This window comes from Bombyx mandarina, chromosome 11 (assembly GCF_030267445.1).
Source record: "Bombyx mandarina strain Sakado chromosome 11, ASM3026744v2".
In the NCBI taxonomy this organism is placed as follows: domain Eukaryota; kingdom Metazoa; phylum Arthropoda; class Insecta; order Lepidoptera; family Bombycidae; genus Bombyx; species Bombyx mandarina.
This window is the reverse complement of record NC_143218.1, coordinates 3789342-3806427: the sequence shown is the minus strand read 5'-3', so window position 1 is coordinate 3806427 and position 17086 is coordinate 3789342. Positions and strand designations below refer to the sequence as shown.

General features: G+C 41.0%; 2 protein-coding genes across 4 annotated transcripts in view; one reads left to right on the top strand and one right to left on the bottom strand.

Annotated features, from left to right (window-relative positions):
- The window catches only part of Dap160 (dynamin associated protein 160), a 30707-nt gene extending 17178 nt beyond the window's left edge, over positions 1-13529 (bottom strand). For all 3 annotated transcript variants that reach the window (XM_028176199.2, XM_089731389.1, XM_028176201.2), the window contains exons 1-14: positions 13216-13529; positions 12121-12270; positions 11311-11409; positions 10370-10448; positions 7952-8653; positions 7301-7388; positions 6523-6674; positions 5943-6045; positions 4869-4998; positions 3903-4013; positions 2870-2934; positions 2070-2252; positions 1409-1520; positions 1042-1119 (exon numbers count right to left, since the gene is read on the bottom strand). In XM_028176199.2, coding sequence (XP_028032000.2) covers positions 1042-1119; positions 1409-1520; positions 2070-2252; positions 2870-2934; positions 3903-4013; positions 4869-4998; positions 5943-6045; positions 6523-6674; positions 7301-7388; positions 7952-8653; positions 10370-10448; positions 11311-11409; positions 12121-12243 — 2025 coding nt within the window. In that variant the 5' untranslated portion in view covers positions 12244-12270; positions 13216-13529. The remainder of the gene's footprint in view (positions 1-1041; positions 1120-1408; positions 1521-2069; positions 2253-2869; positions 2935-3902; positions 4014-4868; positions 4999-5942; positions 6046-6522; positions 6675-7300; positions 7389-7951; positions 8654-10369; positions 10449-11310; positions 11410-12120; positions 12271-13215) is intronic.
- Positions 13530-13618: 89 nt separating this feature from the next.
- galla-2 (MIP18 family protein galla-2) lies at positions 13619-17086 on the top strand. The gene is made up of 2 exons (XM_028176190.2): positions 13619-14072; positions 15225-17086. Exons 1-2 carry the CDS (start codon positions 13796-13798, stop codon positions 15410-15412), a joined length of 465 nt encoding a protein of 154 aa, XP_028031991.2. The 5' UTR covers positions 13619-13795; the 3' UTR covers positions 15413-17086.

Genomic DNA, 17086 nt, shown 5'->3' with positions numbered 1-17086 from the left:
TGATAAACTTTTAAACACTCCTGTAAAATTAGTAAGTGTTGAGATTATACAGTTTTAATGCGAGAAGACGATATGTGCTTTACTGTGAACCAGTGCTGCCTAATCTTATACCTTTAAACGAGCAATTCTTGTATATTAATATACATATAATCTGAATCTCGGAAACGGCTCCAACGATTTTCATAAAATTTAGTATACAGGGGATTTCGGGGGCGATAAATCGATTTGGCTACGATTTATTTTCAGAAAATGTTGTTTTATTCGTGTTTTCAATAATCAGCTTTATCGATAATCAACTTTATGACTCTTCCCGAAAGCTATTGGCGAATAATAATACTATTCTACTATTATTAATAATTCGTAGTTAAATATAATTTCTAAAAAACACAATTTAACAACAAAAAAATACCGAGCAAAGCTCGGTCATCGTCTAGTAGTCGTAATGAAGTAATGAAGGATCTTGTAAATATTTTAGTAACCACAAATTTATTCAATTTTGTCTATAAAACACCTAGTGAAAGTCATAATTTTGTATTGTTATTATTTTAATTGTTGACAAATAATTACTCTCAAAAAAAAAACCAAACAATTTTCATTAAATGTTTCTATTCATTAAATGTTCTAAAAGTTCTAAAACCTCAAATGTTACTAGATGAATGACGGATTTGTGATCATCTCGTTTTTTGCTATTTGACCATTACTCTGTTATTTTCATGATGATTTATATATTTTGTATTTTCTACTAAATGGTAGTTTTAAGCGAGAGCGGGTAACACCGAATATGGTTCCATTCATCACGGCGGACGAACATCAAAATCGATTCTCTCTTTAAATCTAAATCACTAATTATTATTGCAATCCGTAATTAAGCGAATTAACCGTCTGTATAACCACAGTGGTCCATGGTCAACACCACGGTCTATATATTTCAAGATTTTTTCGTCCAACGCCAGCCATTGACTCCTGTCCTGACGAGTCCACGGGTCAACAGCCAAGTGGGACAATGACACAATAGATACCAGTTAGTGTCACACAGCTCACCTTCTCCCGGAGTTGCTTGAGCGTGACCTCCATCATGCTGAGCTTCCCATCCTCACCAGCGCCCTCTGCGGCTTTAGCCTGAACCAGATAAAGAACGTTAAACACCCTCGCTCCGTGAAAGATGATAATGATGATAATAATTTATCCCTGATGGGAAAGGCAAAGGACTTAAGTCCATACAGCCAGGTCTTGTTCTTGTCTTGGTAATAATTGGAGAATATTGGCAGTTTTAAAGGCCGAAGCCACGTCTTCATTGTTCTTGATCGTAAGGCCGAAGCCATGTCTTGTCTTATCGCTCCGTGAAAGATAGGAGGACAGTTTTGACAGCTGTCAGTTCTGACACCTGTCAGGAGCGCAACACACGCACCTTGGCGTCCAACTCCGCCTTCTCCTTGTTCAAAGCGATCTGCTTCGCGTTCAGCTCCTTGACTCGCGCCTTCAGCTGCTGCATCTCCGCCATGCTGGAGTCCCGGTCGGACCTGGACCAATTAACGAGGTTCAGTTACTTTCACATTTAGCTGAATACTTACTAGTGGTCCCCGCAGTAGTCGAAATTCGACTATAATTAATTGAAATTATAAGTTTGAACATTCTTATTGGTTCTATTATCAAAGACTATTTATACTTCTATAATCACAAATTTCGCCAAAACTACACTATAAAAAATATTAACAAAGACAAACAATATTTAATCTATTCTCAGTTTGACAACAGACGTCAAAAACAAAAGTTTGACAGTAAATAGTATGTATGCGTGTGTGCGTCAAATATATGGTATGTAGTGTGTATAATGTTTTCTTTATTGATTTAATGTATCTTTTATGCATTATTTTAAAAAAATATTAGCATTGTGCACTTCTTCTCTATATTCATATACATAAGTGTAGAAAATTTCATACTCCTCCGTCCGCGCAATTTTCGTAAAAAGAGATACAAAGTTTTTGCTTCACGTATTAATATATAGATGATAAATGGTCGGAGTCCACGGACATCACGACGTATCGAGCGCGTCTGCGGGGGCGGCTCACCTCATGCCGTCTATGGTCCGCTTGTCGGCGGCGACGGCGGTCCTGGTGTCCCGGATGCTGGCGGCCAGGGTGCTGCAGCGGACGCTCTCGGCGCCGAGCTCCGCGCTCAGCGACTGGCACTTGGCCTTCAGACTCAACACCTTGCTCTGCTCCTCGCTCCTCAGCGCTTCCAGTTCCCTGGTTCTGGAATGAGAGCTCAGAGCTTGCAGCCAGACGGCGGGACACACGTCCGTATTGTTTGTTACTAAACGCTGAGACCTCCTCTGAGCTTAAGAGAGGGAGGTGCTATACCCTGGTCGTGAGGTCCGACCTGTCATCGCCAGTCGGGCCCCTAACGCTCCATAACCAGGGGTCAGTATCCAGCATCTTAATGAATGGTCCACTCCAAAAATATGTATGTAAGGTCTAAATAGTGATTAGGAGATGTATGGAAATGGTAGTGCACATTAGAGGGGGAAGAGGTCGACCGAAGAAGACATGGATGGAGTGTGTGAATGACGATATGAGAGAGAGAGGAGTGAGTGTTGAGATGACGGCTGATAGAAGAGAATGGAAGAGAAAAATTAGCTGGGCCGACCCCACCTAGTGGGATAAGGTGGAGAAAAAGAAGAAGGTCTAAATAGTCAAGAGAGCGGTCTTTACTCTGAGGACTGGCTCGATGGTGGCTCCCACAGTACAGGAAATGCTAGTTCAGGGATAGATGTCCAGTCGTGATTTGTCCCTGGTGATTATTCCATCAAGCCCTGGTCTCTCCATGTGCGCCCCTAATGAGATTGGCTAATCATTAACATGACTCTCACCGTTTCTTCTCCCACTCCAACTGGCACTGCCTCTCCATCTCTTTGCGTGCAGCTTCGCGTTTTTCCTGAAAATATATGTACATCAGTAAACTCCCGTATTCTCTTTCGCAAAGACCCAATTTGGAGGGGAGATCAGCCTACAATGGTCTAAAGTATACAATGGATCTTGCTTCTCGAGGGATCAATGTTATGGATAAATCTTTGAAATCGGTTCAATATCTGTGAGCTTTACTCGTCATGGCGACACCTCTTGTGAGTCCGCACGGGTAGGTACCACCGCCCTGCCTATTCCTGCCGTGAAGCAGTAATGCGTTTTGGTTTGAAGGGCGGAGCAGCCATTCTAACTATACTGAGACCTTAGAGCTTATATCTCAAGGTGTGTAGCGCATTTACGTTGTAGATGTCTATGGGCTGCGGTAACCAATTTACGCCAGGTGAGCTTAGAGCTCGTCCACCCATATAAGCAATAAAAAAAAAAAATATATATAAATATTATTATTTTCTCTGATGTGCAAACCCTATTTCAGTAAAATTAAAGAGTAAACTACGCAGAATGTACATATATTTCTACCTAATTCGAGGAACAACAAGAATTTTAAAAGATGAATTTAAACCATGTTAACATATTTTTTTCCAACTTAACATTTTTTTGAAGCCAGCGGTACTTGAGTATATGGACATCCTTGTATTGAGGTAGCAAACATTTATGAATGAAAAATAGAAGAACTATTAAAGTAGACAATTATTAGATAAAATAGGTACATACTTAGGCCTTTCTGCTAAATAATCCGTTTCCCTGACATGACAGCTTACTAGGGTTGACAAATTTTTTTACTTAGATAATTAATTATATTTTTTTTGGGGTATTTGTTAACACGTAGCTACTATAGCCCTAATTTTTATGGAAATCATACCCCGACCTTATGACCTGTGGGGGACAACGCCTAAAACCCACGAGGCTGCAGTTTGTACCATCACCTTGGCTCTTAAACTGGTAACCAGTGTTCGGTGGGGGAGATCCAATGGTCCGTACCTGTTCCTCCTTCTGTTTACGGAGCAACTCCTCCTGCTCCCTCTGCTGGGCCTCCAGACGGAGTTTTTCTCTCTTCTCGGCTTCCTCTCGCTCTTTTCTCTCCCTCTCTGCCTGTTAGAAGGATGAAGTATGTCACGGAATAGAAGGAGGTCGGGTTATCTAGTTCTAAATGCGAATCCCCCCACTATGGGAAGCAGAGAGTGATATAAAAACTCATATATGCTTAACACGTTGAACACCATGTTCACCGGTGAGCCTTATCTGACTGAGCTTGTGAGTCCGCGCAGGTAGGTACCACCCTGCCTGTTTCTGCCGTGAAGCAGTAATGCGTGTCGGTTTGAAGGACGGGGCAGCCGTTGTAACTATACTGAGACCTTAGAACTTATATCTCAAGGCGGGTGGCGGCATTTACGTTGTAGAAGTCTATGGGGTCTGATAACCACTTCACACTAGGTGGGCTGTGAGCTCGTCCACCTATCTATGCTATAAAAACAAGGCGCGGACGGTCGGAGGACCTGATCCAGTCTACTGCATATGACTACACTACACATTACATTTAAATAAGACTTGTTTGATAAAGTTCAGAAATGCTTAACTAATTCAAAATATTAATTGCAACAGTTCATATGTACCTCTGCTTCCTTGAAGGCGTGAAATACAAAAACGAAAATTCAATCAAATTCAATGACAATGACACTGACAATAATGGCTGTTCAAATTTGTTGACACGCACGCACACGCACACAGATACAGACGGAGATAGGCGTGAGGGTTTGAAACGATTGGTTCAATGGTCCCCTGTCGTCCCCCTTCACTGGCTCTGGTTCAGACCCCGTCCCCTTACTATCTCCTTCATCTGTGCGTCGATCAGCTACGACCGACGCCGCTGACACGGTTTAAAACGATGGGTCCAATGGTCCCCTGTTGACCCCCTCCACTGGCTCTGGTTGAGACCCGTCCCCTCACCTTCTCCTTCATCTGCGCGTCGGCCAGCTGCGTCCGGCGCCGCTCGAGCTCGGCCTGTCCGCGCGCCATGTTCTCCCGCCGCCGCTCCTCGTACGACTTGGCGCTGCTCGTGGACGAAACCGATTCCCTCCTGCGAGACCAACAGCGACTTTTTGAAGTTATACTTCTTTAGGCGCGTTACGAAAAATTTATGATAGTGAAATTTTACGATGCGCGCGCACCGTGACACAAAATTAACAGAAATGAAGTTGCCCAATAAATCGCTCATTACAATACGACCGACGTAACTTGGCGAGTCTGAATATAGCCGCAGGTGAACTTTCGCGCATGTACACTCGTAAAAAATGCTACCAACAAAACAGAAATGGAACCTCTTTTAGTGGCGCATGTTGGCACGCACGCCGCCTCTGTTCACTGTGTATTTATACTTATAATATTTATCCACATGCTTTGAGTTTCTATTTGAATAAAAATAAAGTATAACTTCTTACGCGCGTACATAAGTACACGCACCCTTTTTTCTAGAGATTATCATTACTGGTGGTAGGACCTCTTGTGAGTCCGCACGGGTAGGTACCACCGCCCTGCCTATTTCTGCCGTGAAGCTGTAATGCGTTTCGGTTTGAAGGGTGGGGCAGCCGTTGTAACTACAGAACTATGTAACCTTAGAACTTATAACTCAAGGTGGGTGGCGGCTTTTGTGTCGTAGACGTCCATGGGCTCCAGTAACCACTTAAAACCAGGTGAGCTCTGAGATCGTCCACAAATCTAAGCAATAAAAAAAAGCAGACGGACTAGCTCTTCAAACCGGATCGCAATTTAGCTTCTTTTTATTTTATTGCCCTTGTAGGCAGACGAGCATACGGCCCACCTGATGGTGAGTGGTTACCGTCGCCCATGGACTTCAGCAATGCCAGGGGCAGAGTCAAGCCGCTGCCTACCGCTATAGCTTTACTGCAGAGCGCTGGTGCCTACCCGTGCGGGCTAACAAAACTTCACCAATAACTCATGAACAGTGACCAGGTGGAAACCTGCAGCTAAGTTAGCTTTTAAGTGGATCCAAAGTCGGTCTACCTGAAGGAAGGCGGGACCAGTTCCGGAGGCAGCCTGGCCGGCACCGGCTCGCCCTGCGTCGCCTTCTCGCACAGGTACATCGCCAGGACGAACTCTTCGCAGCCTGGACGCGAGAGACAACCGTCATATCCTCACCGGGTTCCGAGTCCAAGTACAAGTACAAGTCCTCTACACATTTCTAAGATTGCAGACTCTCGAATCATACCTAATTAATTACTTCAAATGTTGTCGTTGGGAGCAGCTGAAGATTTCCCCGTAGTAATTTTTTATTACTTAAAACATCAAATTCATTTTGGTATGAAATTTCAGTTTTAGGGAACTTGGATTTAGAGCATTGTTTTGATATTTAATCTGAGTTCAGTGACTACGTTTTTCGCTTGAATTAAGAAAATACACTTGTAGAAAATATGGTCAGCCCGTATGAGTAGGTACCGCCATCTTAATCGTCTTTGCCGCTAAGCAGTTACACGTTTAGATTTGAAGCACGGAACAGCCTTTATACCTTCGATCTCATGCCTCAAGACAGGTGGCAACTAAGGGGTGACCATGTCTCAACAAAAAAACAGATTCAATAGCACACCCAGTTTCCCGTCGGCGTCCAGATCGGCCAGCGCCCAGATCTGGGCCAGGCTTTGCTGCGGGAGTCTGGACTGCAGCATGATGGACCTCGCCTGCGTCCCGGAAACGGATCCGGTCTTCGCGCGATCGGTGGCGTTGAACAGCTGCGTGTACCTAGGGAGTACATCATCATCATTATCCTGTCCTTTTCCTAGTCGCCTGGGATCGGCGCAACATTCTCCTTCCATACTCCTCTATCATACACCATTTCGCTCACTCCCCTCTTACACATATCGTCTTTCACGCAATCTGTCAATTTTTTCTTAGGTCTGCCTCTTCCTCTGCAGCCTTCCACATTCATAGTTAAAACTCTCTTAACAATCTCATCGTCATTTCATCTCATCACATGTCCATACCATTTCAAACACGCACATCTCAACTTCTCAACATTGTACTGAACTGTACTTGAACACACCCTGTGAATACTCGTTGGGGCAGATTTAATGAGCCCAAACTCAATTGGGTTACCAGTGGCCATTCAGGATTTCCGTTTGCGGTCCAGGGTCCGCAGACCAGCTCCTTGGTGTTTTAATATTATTATTCAGAAGCGGTTAGTAGCAGGGCGTCTTTTGAGTGCTCACGGATAGGCACAGGTACCTATTTTTGGCACGTAGGAATATGCGTTTCAGTTTGAAGTTTGGGGCGGTTGTTGTACTATAGCACTGAGACACGAAGGTCAAGTCTGAAAGTGGCCTGGTAACCCTCTAGGGTCAGGTATCGCAGCAGTCGACGATACACACTTGAGTTTCTGTGGCTGCGGCACTCCCCACTCCATGGGAGGGGGGCTCATCACGCCCATCGGGACTTCGGGACTCGTCACTACGGATCCTGGAAGGACAACACGAATCACGCTAAATTCAAAATAATTTCTTCCTACTGAGATCACATCGACGGGTGAAAGGTTGTTGGGTTTCCGCGACATTTTTGCAACTTTACAAAAGACCCATTGAAAGCTTAAAATTTAGAAAAAATATATTAACAAAAAACCTTTTCTCCAGCTATTCGAATGGAGTAAACTTAATTGAAGTTCAATTAAAAACATCGAACTGTGTTGGTGCTGATACCGAATAAAACGGACCTTTAATTACAAAGATAAATTTCGCTTAGACCAAATAAACTTTCACCCTTCGACATGTAACATCACTATTCAGGGTCCATGCCACACGAACTCGGCCCGACGAGCCACAGTCCAGAGAAAAACCCGTAATACAAATCAACCCACCCGCGGGTCAATGACCGCTGACGACACAACAGTTTTATAACTACCCTCTGATATCACTACCAGTATCGACAGGACAAACAAAATTATGACACCAACTGTTAGTTCGATTAGATGTTAAAGCATGTTTATTTTTTTAGTTTTCAAACTACAATTATGATTATTTGATTACCTGGTTTCGATATGACCTCTTTGTTCAGAGCCGCGATCGGCGTAGACGTCACCGGCTGTCCGGGAACCGAAGCTGCGACCACCGGGTGCGGGGGACTACCCCCAAACGACGCGGCCGTGACCGGCGCGGGTTGTTGCGGACCAGACAGGGGGGGAGACTGGATTAGGGCCTGAGTCGCTCCCATAATAGGTGGAGCGGTCCCTATCAGGGGCTGCATTGTTCCAAGAGGTTGTGCGGAGATCGTAGAAGCACTAATTAACGGCTGGCTGGACATAATCGGCTGTGACGAGACTAATGGTGATGAATTGACTAGAGTTTGGGGTGAGCTCACTAGGGGCGTGGGTCCGGCCAGTGGCTGGGAGCCAATCAGGGGTTGGACGCTGCCCATTAGTGGATCTGGACCGATTAATGGCTGGACGGTGCCAATCAACGGCTGAACAGTGGGGGCCATGGGTGGGGAGTCTAGCAAGGATTGCGACAACGGCTTCACGCCGGAGATCAGATCCGGCACCGTACTGACGGGCGGTTTGACGGGCTGGACCAAAGGTTGGATCAGCGGCTGACCGGAGCCGAAATCACCGAGCAACGACTGGTTGGACGGTTGAGTGGGCGATAGACCGGAGATCAGAGGTTGGGGAGGTATGTTGGGCAGGGGCGGAATGGCTGGTTTCGCCGGCGGAACGACCTGTTGCGATTGGCCTCCTGGAACATTTCGTTTCATCAGATTGGCAGACAGCACAGGTCAGCTGGCGGTGAGTTCACACCGGGATCGCGAAAGCCATTATACTCTTGAAAAATCGCGTGGAAAGTTCAAATAAAAGGAGATTTTTGCTAGGAATTGTGAAGCCCCATGAATAGGCGCCACCTTTGTACCTATATTGGTCTCAAGCGCTTCATTTGAATTCCGTTGCACAATACAATCGAGACTCAAACCTCATGTCTCAAGGTCGCTGACACAACACGTGGTCTACGAGTTACGATAACAACTTAATACCAGATGAGACGAAATTTGGTTGCACAGCAATAAAAAAAAAGGTGAACAGAACGGCTGTCTTTATAATGCAAATGGGAATAAGTCGTCATTTCGATTGCGGTCCATGGACTACATCTATGACTGAACACGACTCCTTAAGCTAACTAGTCTCTGTAATTCCTCTACTTGACATTTATCGTAATAAACTGACATCTTTTACTTAAAAGCTCAGATACACTTGTCGATATCATTAATGTTTCGATGGAGACGAACACATTCACGAAACGCCCCCGCGACGCGCGAGGACGTTGACCCCCAATGAACTTTGCTTTACATTACGTACAATACAGGCGACATTAATGAAATGCGATTTTTCGACTCTTCACCAATTCAGAAAACTTAAAAGAATACTTTTAAGTTTGCTGAATTGGTGAATTTTGTCCACCTCGGAACACGGGGCGAAGTCTCCAACATAACGTACTGCGCAATGGAATAACATTTGTTTCACACATCACAACTCCACTGTTTTTATTGCACAATAGACCCAATCGTTATACACACACACATAGATACATGGACGCGCCCACACATGTAAAGAAAAGTCTTTATTACTTAAAACCTTTTTAAAACTCTTTTAGTTTAAAAAGGTTACTTTAGTTTTACTGTAGTTTAATTCCTTTAGTCTTTAAGTTTTAAAAAGTTAGTTAAACTTAAGTTTTGCACAATATAATAATAATGTTTAAAATATTAAATTTAACAAGAGATTAATAAGAGCTTTATATGTTGTTTTCTTAGTTCTTCTTTATCTTATATAATATATATGCTTATTTATCTTAGTTAGTCTTTATATGTTGTTTACTAGTGGTCCCGCAGTAGTCGAAATTTAATTTGACTATAATTGATTAAAATTATAAGTTTGAACATTATTATGGTTCTATTGTCAAAGACTATTTATTATACTTCTAATCACAGATTTCGCCAAGACCACACTATAGACAAATAACATTAAAGACAAACAATCTATCTCATTATCAATCTATTCTCAATTAGACCACAGACTAAACAATAAACAAAAGTTTGACAATAAACATATATAATATGTGTGTGTGTCAAATACATGGTAGTGTGTGTAATGTTTTATTTATTGATTTAGTGTATTTTTATGCATAATTTAGAAAAAAAATATTAACATTCTGCACTCCTTCTCTATATTCTCTATAAGTATGGGTAGCTTGAAAACTCCTCCGTCCGCGTGTTTTTCGTAAAAATGGGTACAAAGTTTTTGCTTCACGTATTAATATTTCTTAGTATTATTACAGGAAACGTAATTAAGTATTTTATTGTTCATTAATTCTGGAATATTCCGTATCATTACATAAATACCCGTGATTAACCCAAGGGGATCCCGGTCACATTCCACCGGGTGAACGAGACTTGAGACTCACCTGTGGGGCTTAAAGAGGCGATCAGAGATGGTGGAAGCATCTTCGGCACCTCTAAGCCGCGGAGTTTCAAGTTTATTATCTGTAATGAACACACAATTTTACTGGTGGTAGGACCTCTTGTGAGTCCGCGCGGGTAAGCACCACCGCCCTGCCCATTTCTGCCGTGAAGCAGCAATGTGTTTCGGTTTGAAGGCAGCCGTTGTAACTATACAGAGACCTTAGAACTAATATCTCAAACTGGGTGGCGCATTTACGTTATAGATGTCTATGGGCTTCGGTAACCACTCAACACCAGGCGAGCCGTGGGCTCGTCGACCCATCTAAACAATAAAAAAAAAAAAATGATGTGTGGTGTCGTGGGACATCGCATAGGAACGAAGTTCCTTATTATAAAAATATTAATTTTAAGTTCTATTCGAGGTATAAAGAAAATAAAACTGGAGGTTTCGCAACAACCCACGGTCATTCGGTAACGTGCGAACTTATTGTGGTACACTTCATTCACGTTCGTTTGCATAAGAGTTAGTGTATTGCGCAAACGAACGTTCTGAGATCGTGGTCAATGAATGTTAAAAAATATGTTATTTTTTGTACGTTATTACAAATTTAAGTCGTACACTGTGTGCATTACTAATAAAAATCTTACGTTACGGACGTTTTTTCCCGGTTAGGGTACCCCTCCGCATCGTCCCATAAGGAACGTTCCAAAAAAGATCACGGATAGATCGTAAGATGGCGCCCTATGTCTGTATACTATCGAAAAAGGTTATGTTATTTGCGAAAAATCGAAAAAAAACTTCTATATATATATGTAGTTCATAAAGATCGATGTTTCAGTTTTGAAAAATCGATATCCTAACATCGTTATTTTTAATGAGCGATGTTTCAACCCTACGGACGCTGGCACATTCGCAAATTATGAAGACTACACAGAAACTCACCTTGCAAGCTATAGAGAACTCCTTCAAATCCAGCTTACCGTCGGCGTTCGTGTCCGCCAGTGACCATATTTGTCCCAAGACCGGTGGAGGAAGCTGAGACTGTGAACAGAAAGACAAACAAAACTTATTTTAAACTAGCTGTGCCCGCTACTTCGTCCGCGTGAAATTTAACAAAACATTACTTTATTCTATAATAATGTTACGCCGTTAAGAGCAACGTCATTCGACTGCAGATAAACTTGGTAAACTAGTAAACTCGAGAACGTTTGGGAAGTACAACGCCATCTATTGTCAGATAACAGAAACACACACCGAACCTACTCGACTTGTGAGGAATGTTCTAGATAATTCTAGGGATATCGTATCGACTACAAAAGCGTTGCAGACAACGCGAAGGCAGTTAGTAATCGGAACTACTCGAAGCGAAACAGCAAACGGATCACCTGAAGCGAAGCGGAAGAAGCGAATTATGAGGTGTTCTAAGTGTTTAATACAGTTTTAATTTGTACTTTAGTGGAGATTTTATTTATTCCGAGCCCCAGTGCGTAACGATAATTTTAGAATTTCTCTAAAATAGAAGTAGCCTAATTTACTCCTTAATCAATCAGTGTGCGAGTAGTGCGAATTTTTTAACGTTCTCGATCGCGTAAAAGTTAAATCAAATTTGTACTTTTGCTTAGATTTGCCACTAGGCTAGAACTCCATGGACGACGGTAACCACTCACCATCATGCCAGCCGTATGCCGTCGTCTGCCTACAAGGACAAAAAAAATTGTTATAGATTTATAACAAATTCGCAAATTAACTGACCTGTAACATGAATCTTTTGGCTTGTTCGCCCGTCAAATTTCCATTCACAGGTCCAAGGTTTCTAAAGTGCTCCGAGAACTTCACATGCTCGTGTGCTTGTATTGTCCACGGGTCCGCCATCATTTCTGAATTAATGACGTTTCTTTGAACCTAAAAAAAGATATACCTCTTAGTATGTATGCAGTCTTCATTACAGGAAACCTAAATTTATAATCATAGAAAAATCCTAATCCTTTTTCGTTGTTTAATTTTCAACATTTTGATTGACATTAATGCAGTAATTTTGAGAATATTTTAATTTGGCACTGTATATTTAATGTTATTCTTCGGAAATCAAACGAGAATGCTTCCTTTGGGAAGTAATATTAGAACAGGTGAATATATCTCTATACTAAGTTATAATATTGAACTTGATAGGCCATCAGATAATATCTTATTATGAGCATGGTTCTGCATATATTGGTCAATCAAATTAAAAAAAAATGCATATTGCACTATGCAGAGTTTAAGGTTTATGTTGTGGTTAAAAAAAACGGCTTGATTTGATACAATACATTGTAACATGATTTGTTAATTTTTTCCCAACAATCAGGAGCGGTGTCTTTAGCTAAATTGTATGAATAGAATGTCTCCAATATGGTAGGTCAGATGATAAGGTACGAAGAAGCCTTGAATATTCAAGAGAAAAGTAGACTTCTAAATTTTTCCTATATTTTTTCACTTCTCTAAATCTATTAAAGATGTACCTAAGTTTTAATTAAAATATTTGCTCGACGTACAGACGTGTGTCACATACAATAAGTAACTCAACATACAATAAGTATTAGAATACTACAATTGGCAGAGCAATTCAAGATGTTGTTCTTAATTTTTTTAATATTGCTAATTCGTTGTTTTATAACTCCGTGACCCGGCTAAAGTTTAAAGATACCTTAAGCAATAATATTCAATACATTTTTTTGTTAAAATCAACGTTGTTCAATAAATTAATAATAACTACTACTCTTTTGGTACCAACAGGCAGGGGGTGTGTCTGCGAGCTAAAACAAATATTTAGGAATTAAATTCTAGGGAATTACATAATGTGTTACTTACTTTAACTGTTGTTTGACCTAAGAGAATAGATTTAAGACTGATCCTCCTGAAAAAGGATCGAGTAAAACCCCTCAAAGTTCTAGATAAAGTATTGATTTTTTGATTGGGTGCAACTGTCAAAATCGAAATTTTGATTTTGACTGTTCATTTTTTTATTGTGGCTCGCACGGTTTGTGCATTAGCCAGTGTCAATTATTAATTCTTTTGTCGTTTACGAATAATAAAAAACGAAGGAAACTGTCTATGTTGGCCATAATTATTCTGTGTAAGTAGATATGAATTAAATTAGCAGCGTTTTTTATTTTTCATAAAATTAAGAATATAAATAATAATTAAAATAAGATATGACCATGGAGTTAATAAGATAGTAACTCTATGGATATGACTTAAAGATCTTAGTTACAATGTCATAAAATTCCTAAAAAAAAAGATAGAGATAGAAGTGAGTTATTATTTTGAGCAGAAAGGCTGTATGGGCTTAGATCCCCTTGCCTTTCCTAATAAGGAAAAATTGTACCAAAAAATATATTTTGAGTAGAACAACATGAATTGATATTAGATAAAAATTCGAATTTATAAAATGACCAAAACAGCGGATAACATCAACCCTCACATTTACGAGAAGGGTTCAGAACGGGAGATCACTTCTTCGGAACGCGACGAAGACTTGCAAGATGAGTTTGATGATCGCGAAATATTTGATTTAATACGCAATATAAATGATCCTGAACACCCGTTGACGCTCGAGGAGCTCAGGGTGGTGGAAGAGAGGAATATAATCGTTAATAACGATGATAGTACTGTATTAGTCAATTTTACGCCGACAATTCCCCATTGCAGTATGGCGACTCTGATAGGTACGTACTTTTTTTTAGCATTAAAACCTATAGTTAATGAGAAAGTAAATCACACACATAACCAACGCACACCGATAATGGTGGAACAGCCAATATTTCTAAATTAATATGATCATACTAATGTTTTTTTATTGGGAAGCAAATAAACATTCATGCCCAGCCAACGAATAGCTTCCTTTTTTTTAATAGCGTAGGTAGACGAGTCTATAACCCGCTTGGTGGGGAGTAACTACAGTCCCTCATGGAAGGTAGCAATGTCAGGGGTGCAACTAAAGTGCAGTGTACCGCTGACCATTTTCAATGGATTGATAATGGGTTACCGTAAACCCTCATTTTAGGCAGTTGAGAAGATATCCTTGAGATTTGATTTCTTGGCATGAAGTTTCATTTTTATAGCATATGTGGCAGTAATGGTGTGAGATGAGTGGGCACAGCTAAATCTCTCAATGCTCATTTTAAACCTTACATCAGTGACAGGTTGTGAGTATGCATGGATAGCCACTCATCCTACCTGAGTCGCATTCCTCATGTCTGAGGGTCGTGACCATCTCCTCGCATTATCCTTCTCTGGATGATGTTTCACCATCTTCCTCTGTTCTTGGCGGTGTGTATGGCCTCGTAGACGGCTGTATCCAGAGTGGTGTGGACTTAATCAGAGCAGTGCATTGGATTGTAGCCACAAGATGTTTTGCCTGCAGTCTTGCCAGTTACCATCAATATTTCAAGATTGTCACCACTCTTTCGGCCAATATGATCAAAGAACTCAAATATCCTCCTGAAGCAGACGATAGAAAGCCTTTGGATATTGAGCTGTTTTAATATGAATGAGTTAGTCTGATATTATGCCCACGGATAGTCACTACCGTCTAGCCTATTCCCAATTTGAACCATCATTCTTTTTTGTTTAAAAGAGAGTAAAATAGGACTCAAACTTTGAGTACAGGACTCAGGATAGGTGGCAGTTGTCCCAATGTGATGTCCACGGACATCAGTAATGGCTAAAAATCATGCAAGCTGTGAGCTCGTTCATTCCTCTAGTGCAGTTAAAGACTTTTGTAGGCAATCTGTTCTGTTATAGTTCTAATTAAAGTTGTGAAGCTTCTGGAAAAAAGTACTGCAAGCTTAATTAATGATATTTGATTTTTATTTCAGGTCTTTCAATACGAGTTCAACTACTCCGTGCTCTGCCAAGCCGTTTCAAAGTGACCGTACAAGTATCGGAGGGTTCTCATGCTTCGGAATACGCTGTCAACAAACAGTTAGCCGACAAAGAAAGAGTAGCCGCAGCTTTGGAGAACAATAATCTACTGCAAATTATCAATCAATGCATAGCTGTTTAATTGATAGGGATAAATTTATTTGTAAGCCAGATTATCAGTGGCTTTGGTCCAAAGAATGCTAGTACGGCATCTGATTCACTTGCATATACATTTGAGGTTATAGACATATCATTCAATTATCGATCTTAAAATATGTTGCCTATGACTTCATTGGTCACTTGCTGGTACCTGTTTTGAAGGAGACAGCTTATATTATTTATTATTGCTTACATATACTTGAATGCTTAATGGGTTCCTGTAGGACCTCTTGTGAGTCCGCACCGGTAGGTACCACCGCCCCGCCTGTTTCTGCCGTGAAGCTGTAATGCGTTTCGGCTTGAAGGGTGGGGCAGCCGTTGTAACTATACTGAGATCTTAGAACTTATATCTCAAGGTGTGTGGCGCGTTTACGTTGTAGATGTCTATGGGTTCCAGTAACCACTTAACACCAGGTGAGCTTTGATCTGAAGAATGCTAGTACGGCATCTGATTCACTTGCATATCGACACTTGAAAGGCAAACGTGACTAAGCGAAAATGCGTGAACTTTACAGTAGACTAATTTAATGTTGAAATACCTGAAAAAAGAAAATTCATTTCAACGAATCTAGCTGTAGTAGAATCTAGCTAGTAGCTGTATGATTGAAATGATTTTAATAGACCTTATTACCTATCATTTATGACAAATCGGTTATTGTCGCTTAGTCACGTTTGCCTTTCAAGCTTCGATATACATTTGAATTTATAAACATTTCAATCAATTATCGATCTTAAAGTATGATGGCTATGACTTCATTGGTCACGTGCTGGTACGTGTTTGGAGGAGACAGCTAAAATTATTTATTATTGCTTATTTATACTTGGAGGAGATCTTCACCATGCTTAATGTGTTCCTGCCAAACACCAGTGAAGATAAACAAACATTAAATACCTATTTATTTTGTATATTAACAGGAAAGGAAAGGCTTATTATTTTATATTTATTTATTGCTTATATGGGTCAAACTTACTGGCTCTGGTGTTTAATCTGTCACTAGAGCCCATGGAAATCAACGTCAATGTCACCCCGTATCAAAGTGAAATTCATTACTGCTTCACGTCAGAAATAGGCAGTGATCTAGGCTCGCAAGGCGTCCTACCTCCAGTATTCATTTTATTTGACGTTTAGAGCTCCGATATCTGTCTACTGGATAACATAACTTCTTAGCCTAAATAATTCAAGAAAAACAAACGTATGGCACTCGGGAACTGCCGCGGTAAAGCTATTGCATAGCATTTTTTATTAACTTACGCAATTATAATTAGATAATGATAATTTAATATTAAAACAATAATAAAACAACACCACGCTATATTAAACATGAATAAAAGCAAAACCTTAACTGTCCCCTTCACACTCATAAGCTAGACTGCGCGAGAGAGAGATGGGCAGACTTTTCATGATGCGCATGCAGTGTGACGTCATGCCACGCGCTTATTCACAGACACTACACAAGCGCAACGTGTGAATGTGTTGAACGCGAGCTATATGGTAGGCGGAGTGAGGGGTGTAAGGTTTTTTCGTTACGGAATTTCATGATTCGGTCGCCGCGCTCAAGGCCCGCGATAAAAGCTATGCAATAGCTTAAAAAATGTATATTTTTAGTGAATTTATGTAAAAATATTTTGTATAGTTAATAAATAAAAAACTTATGTA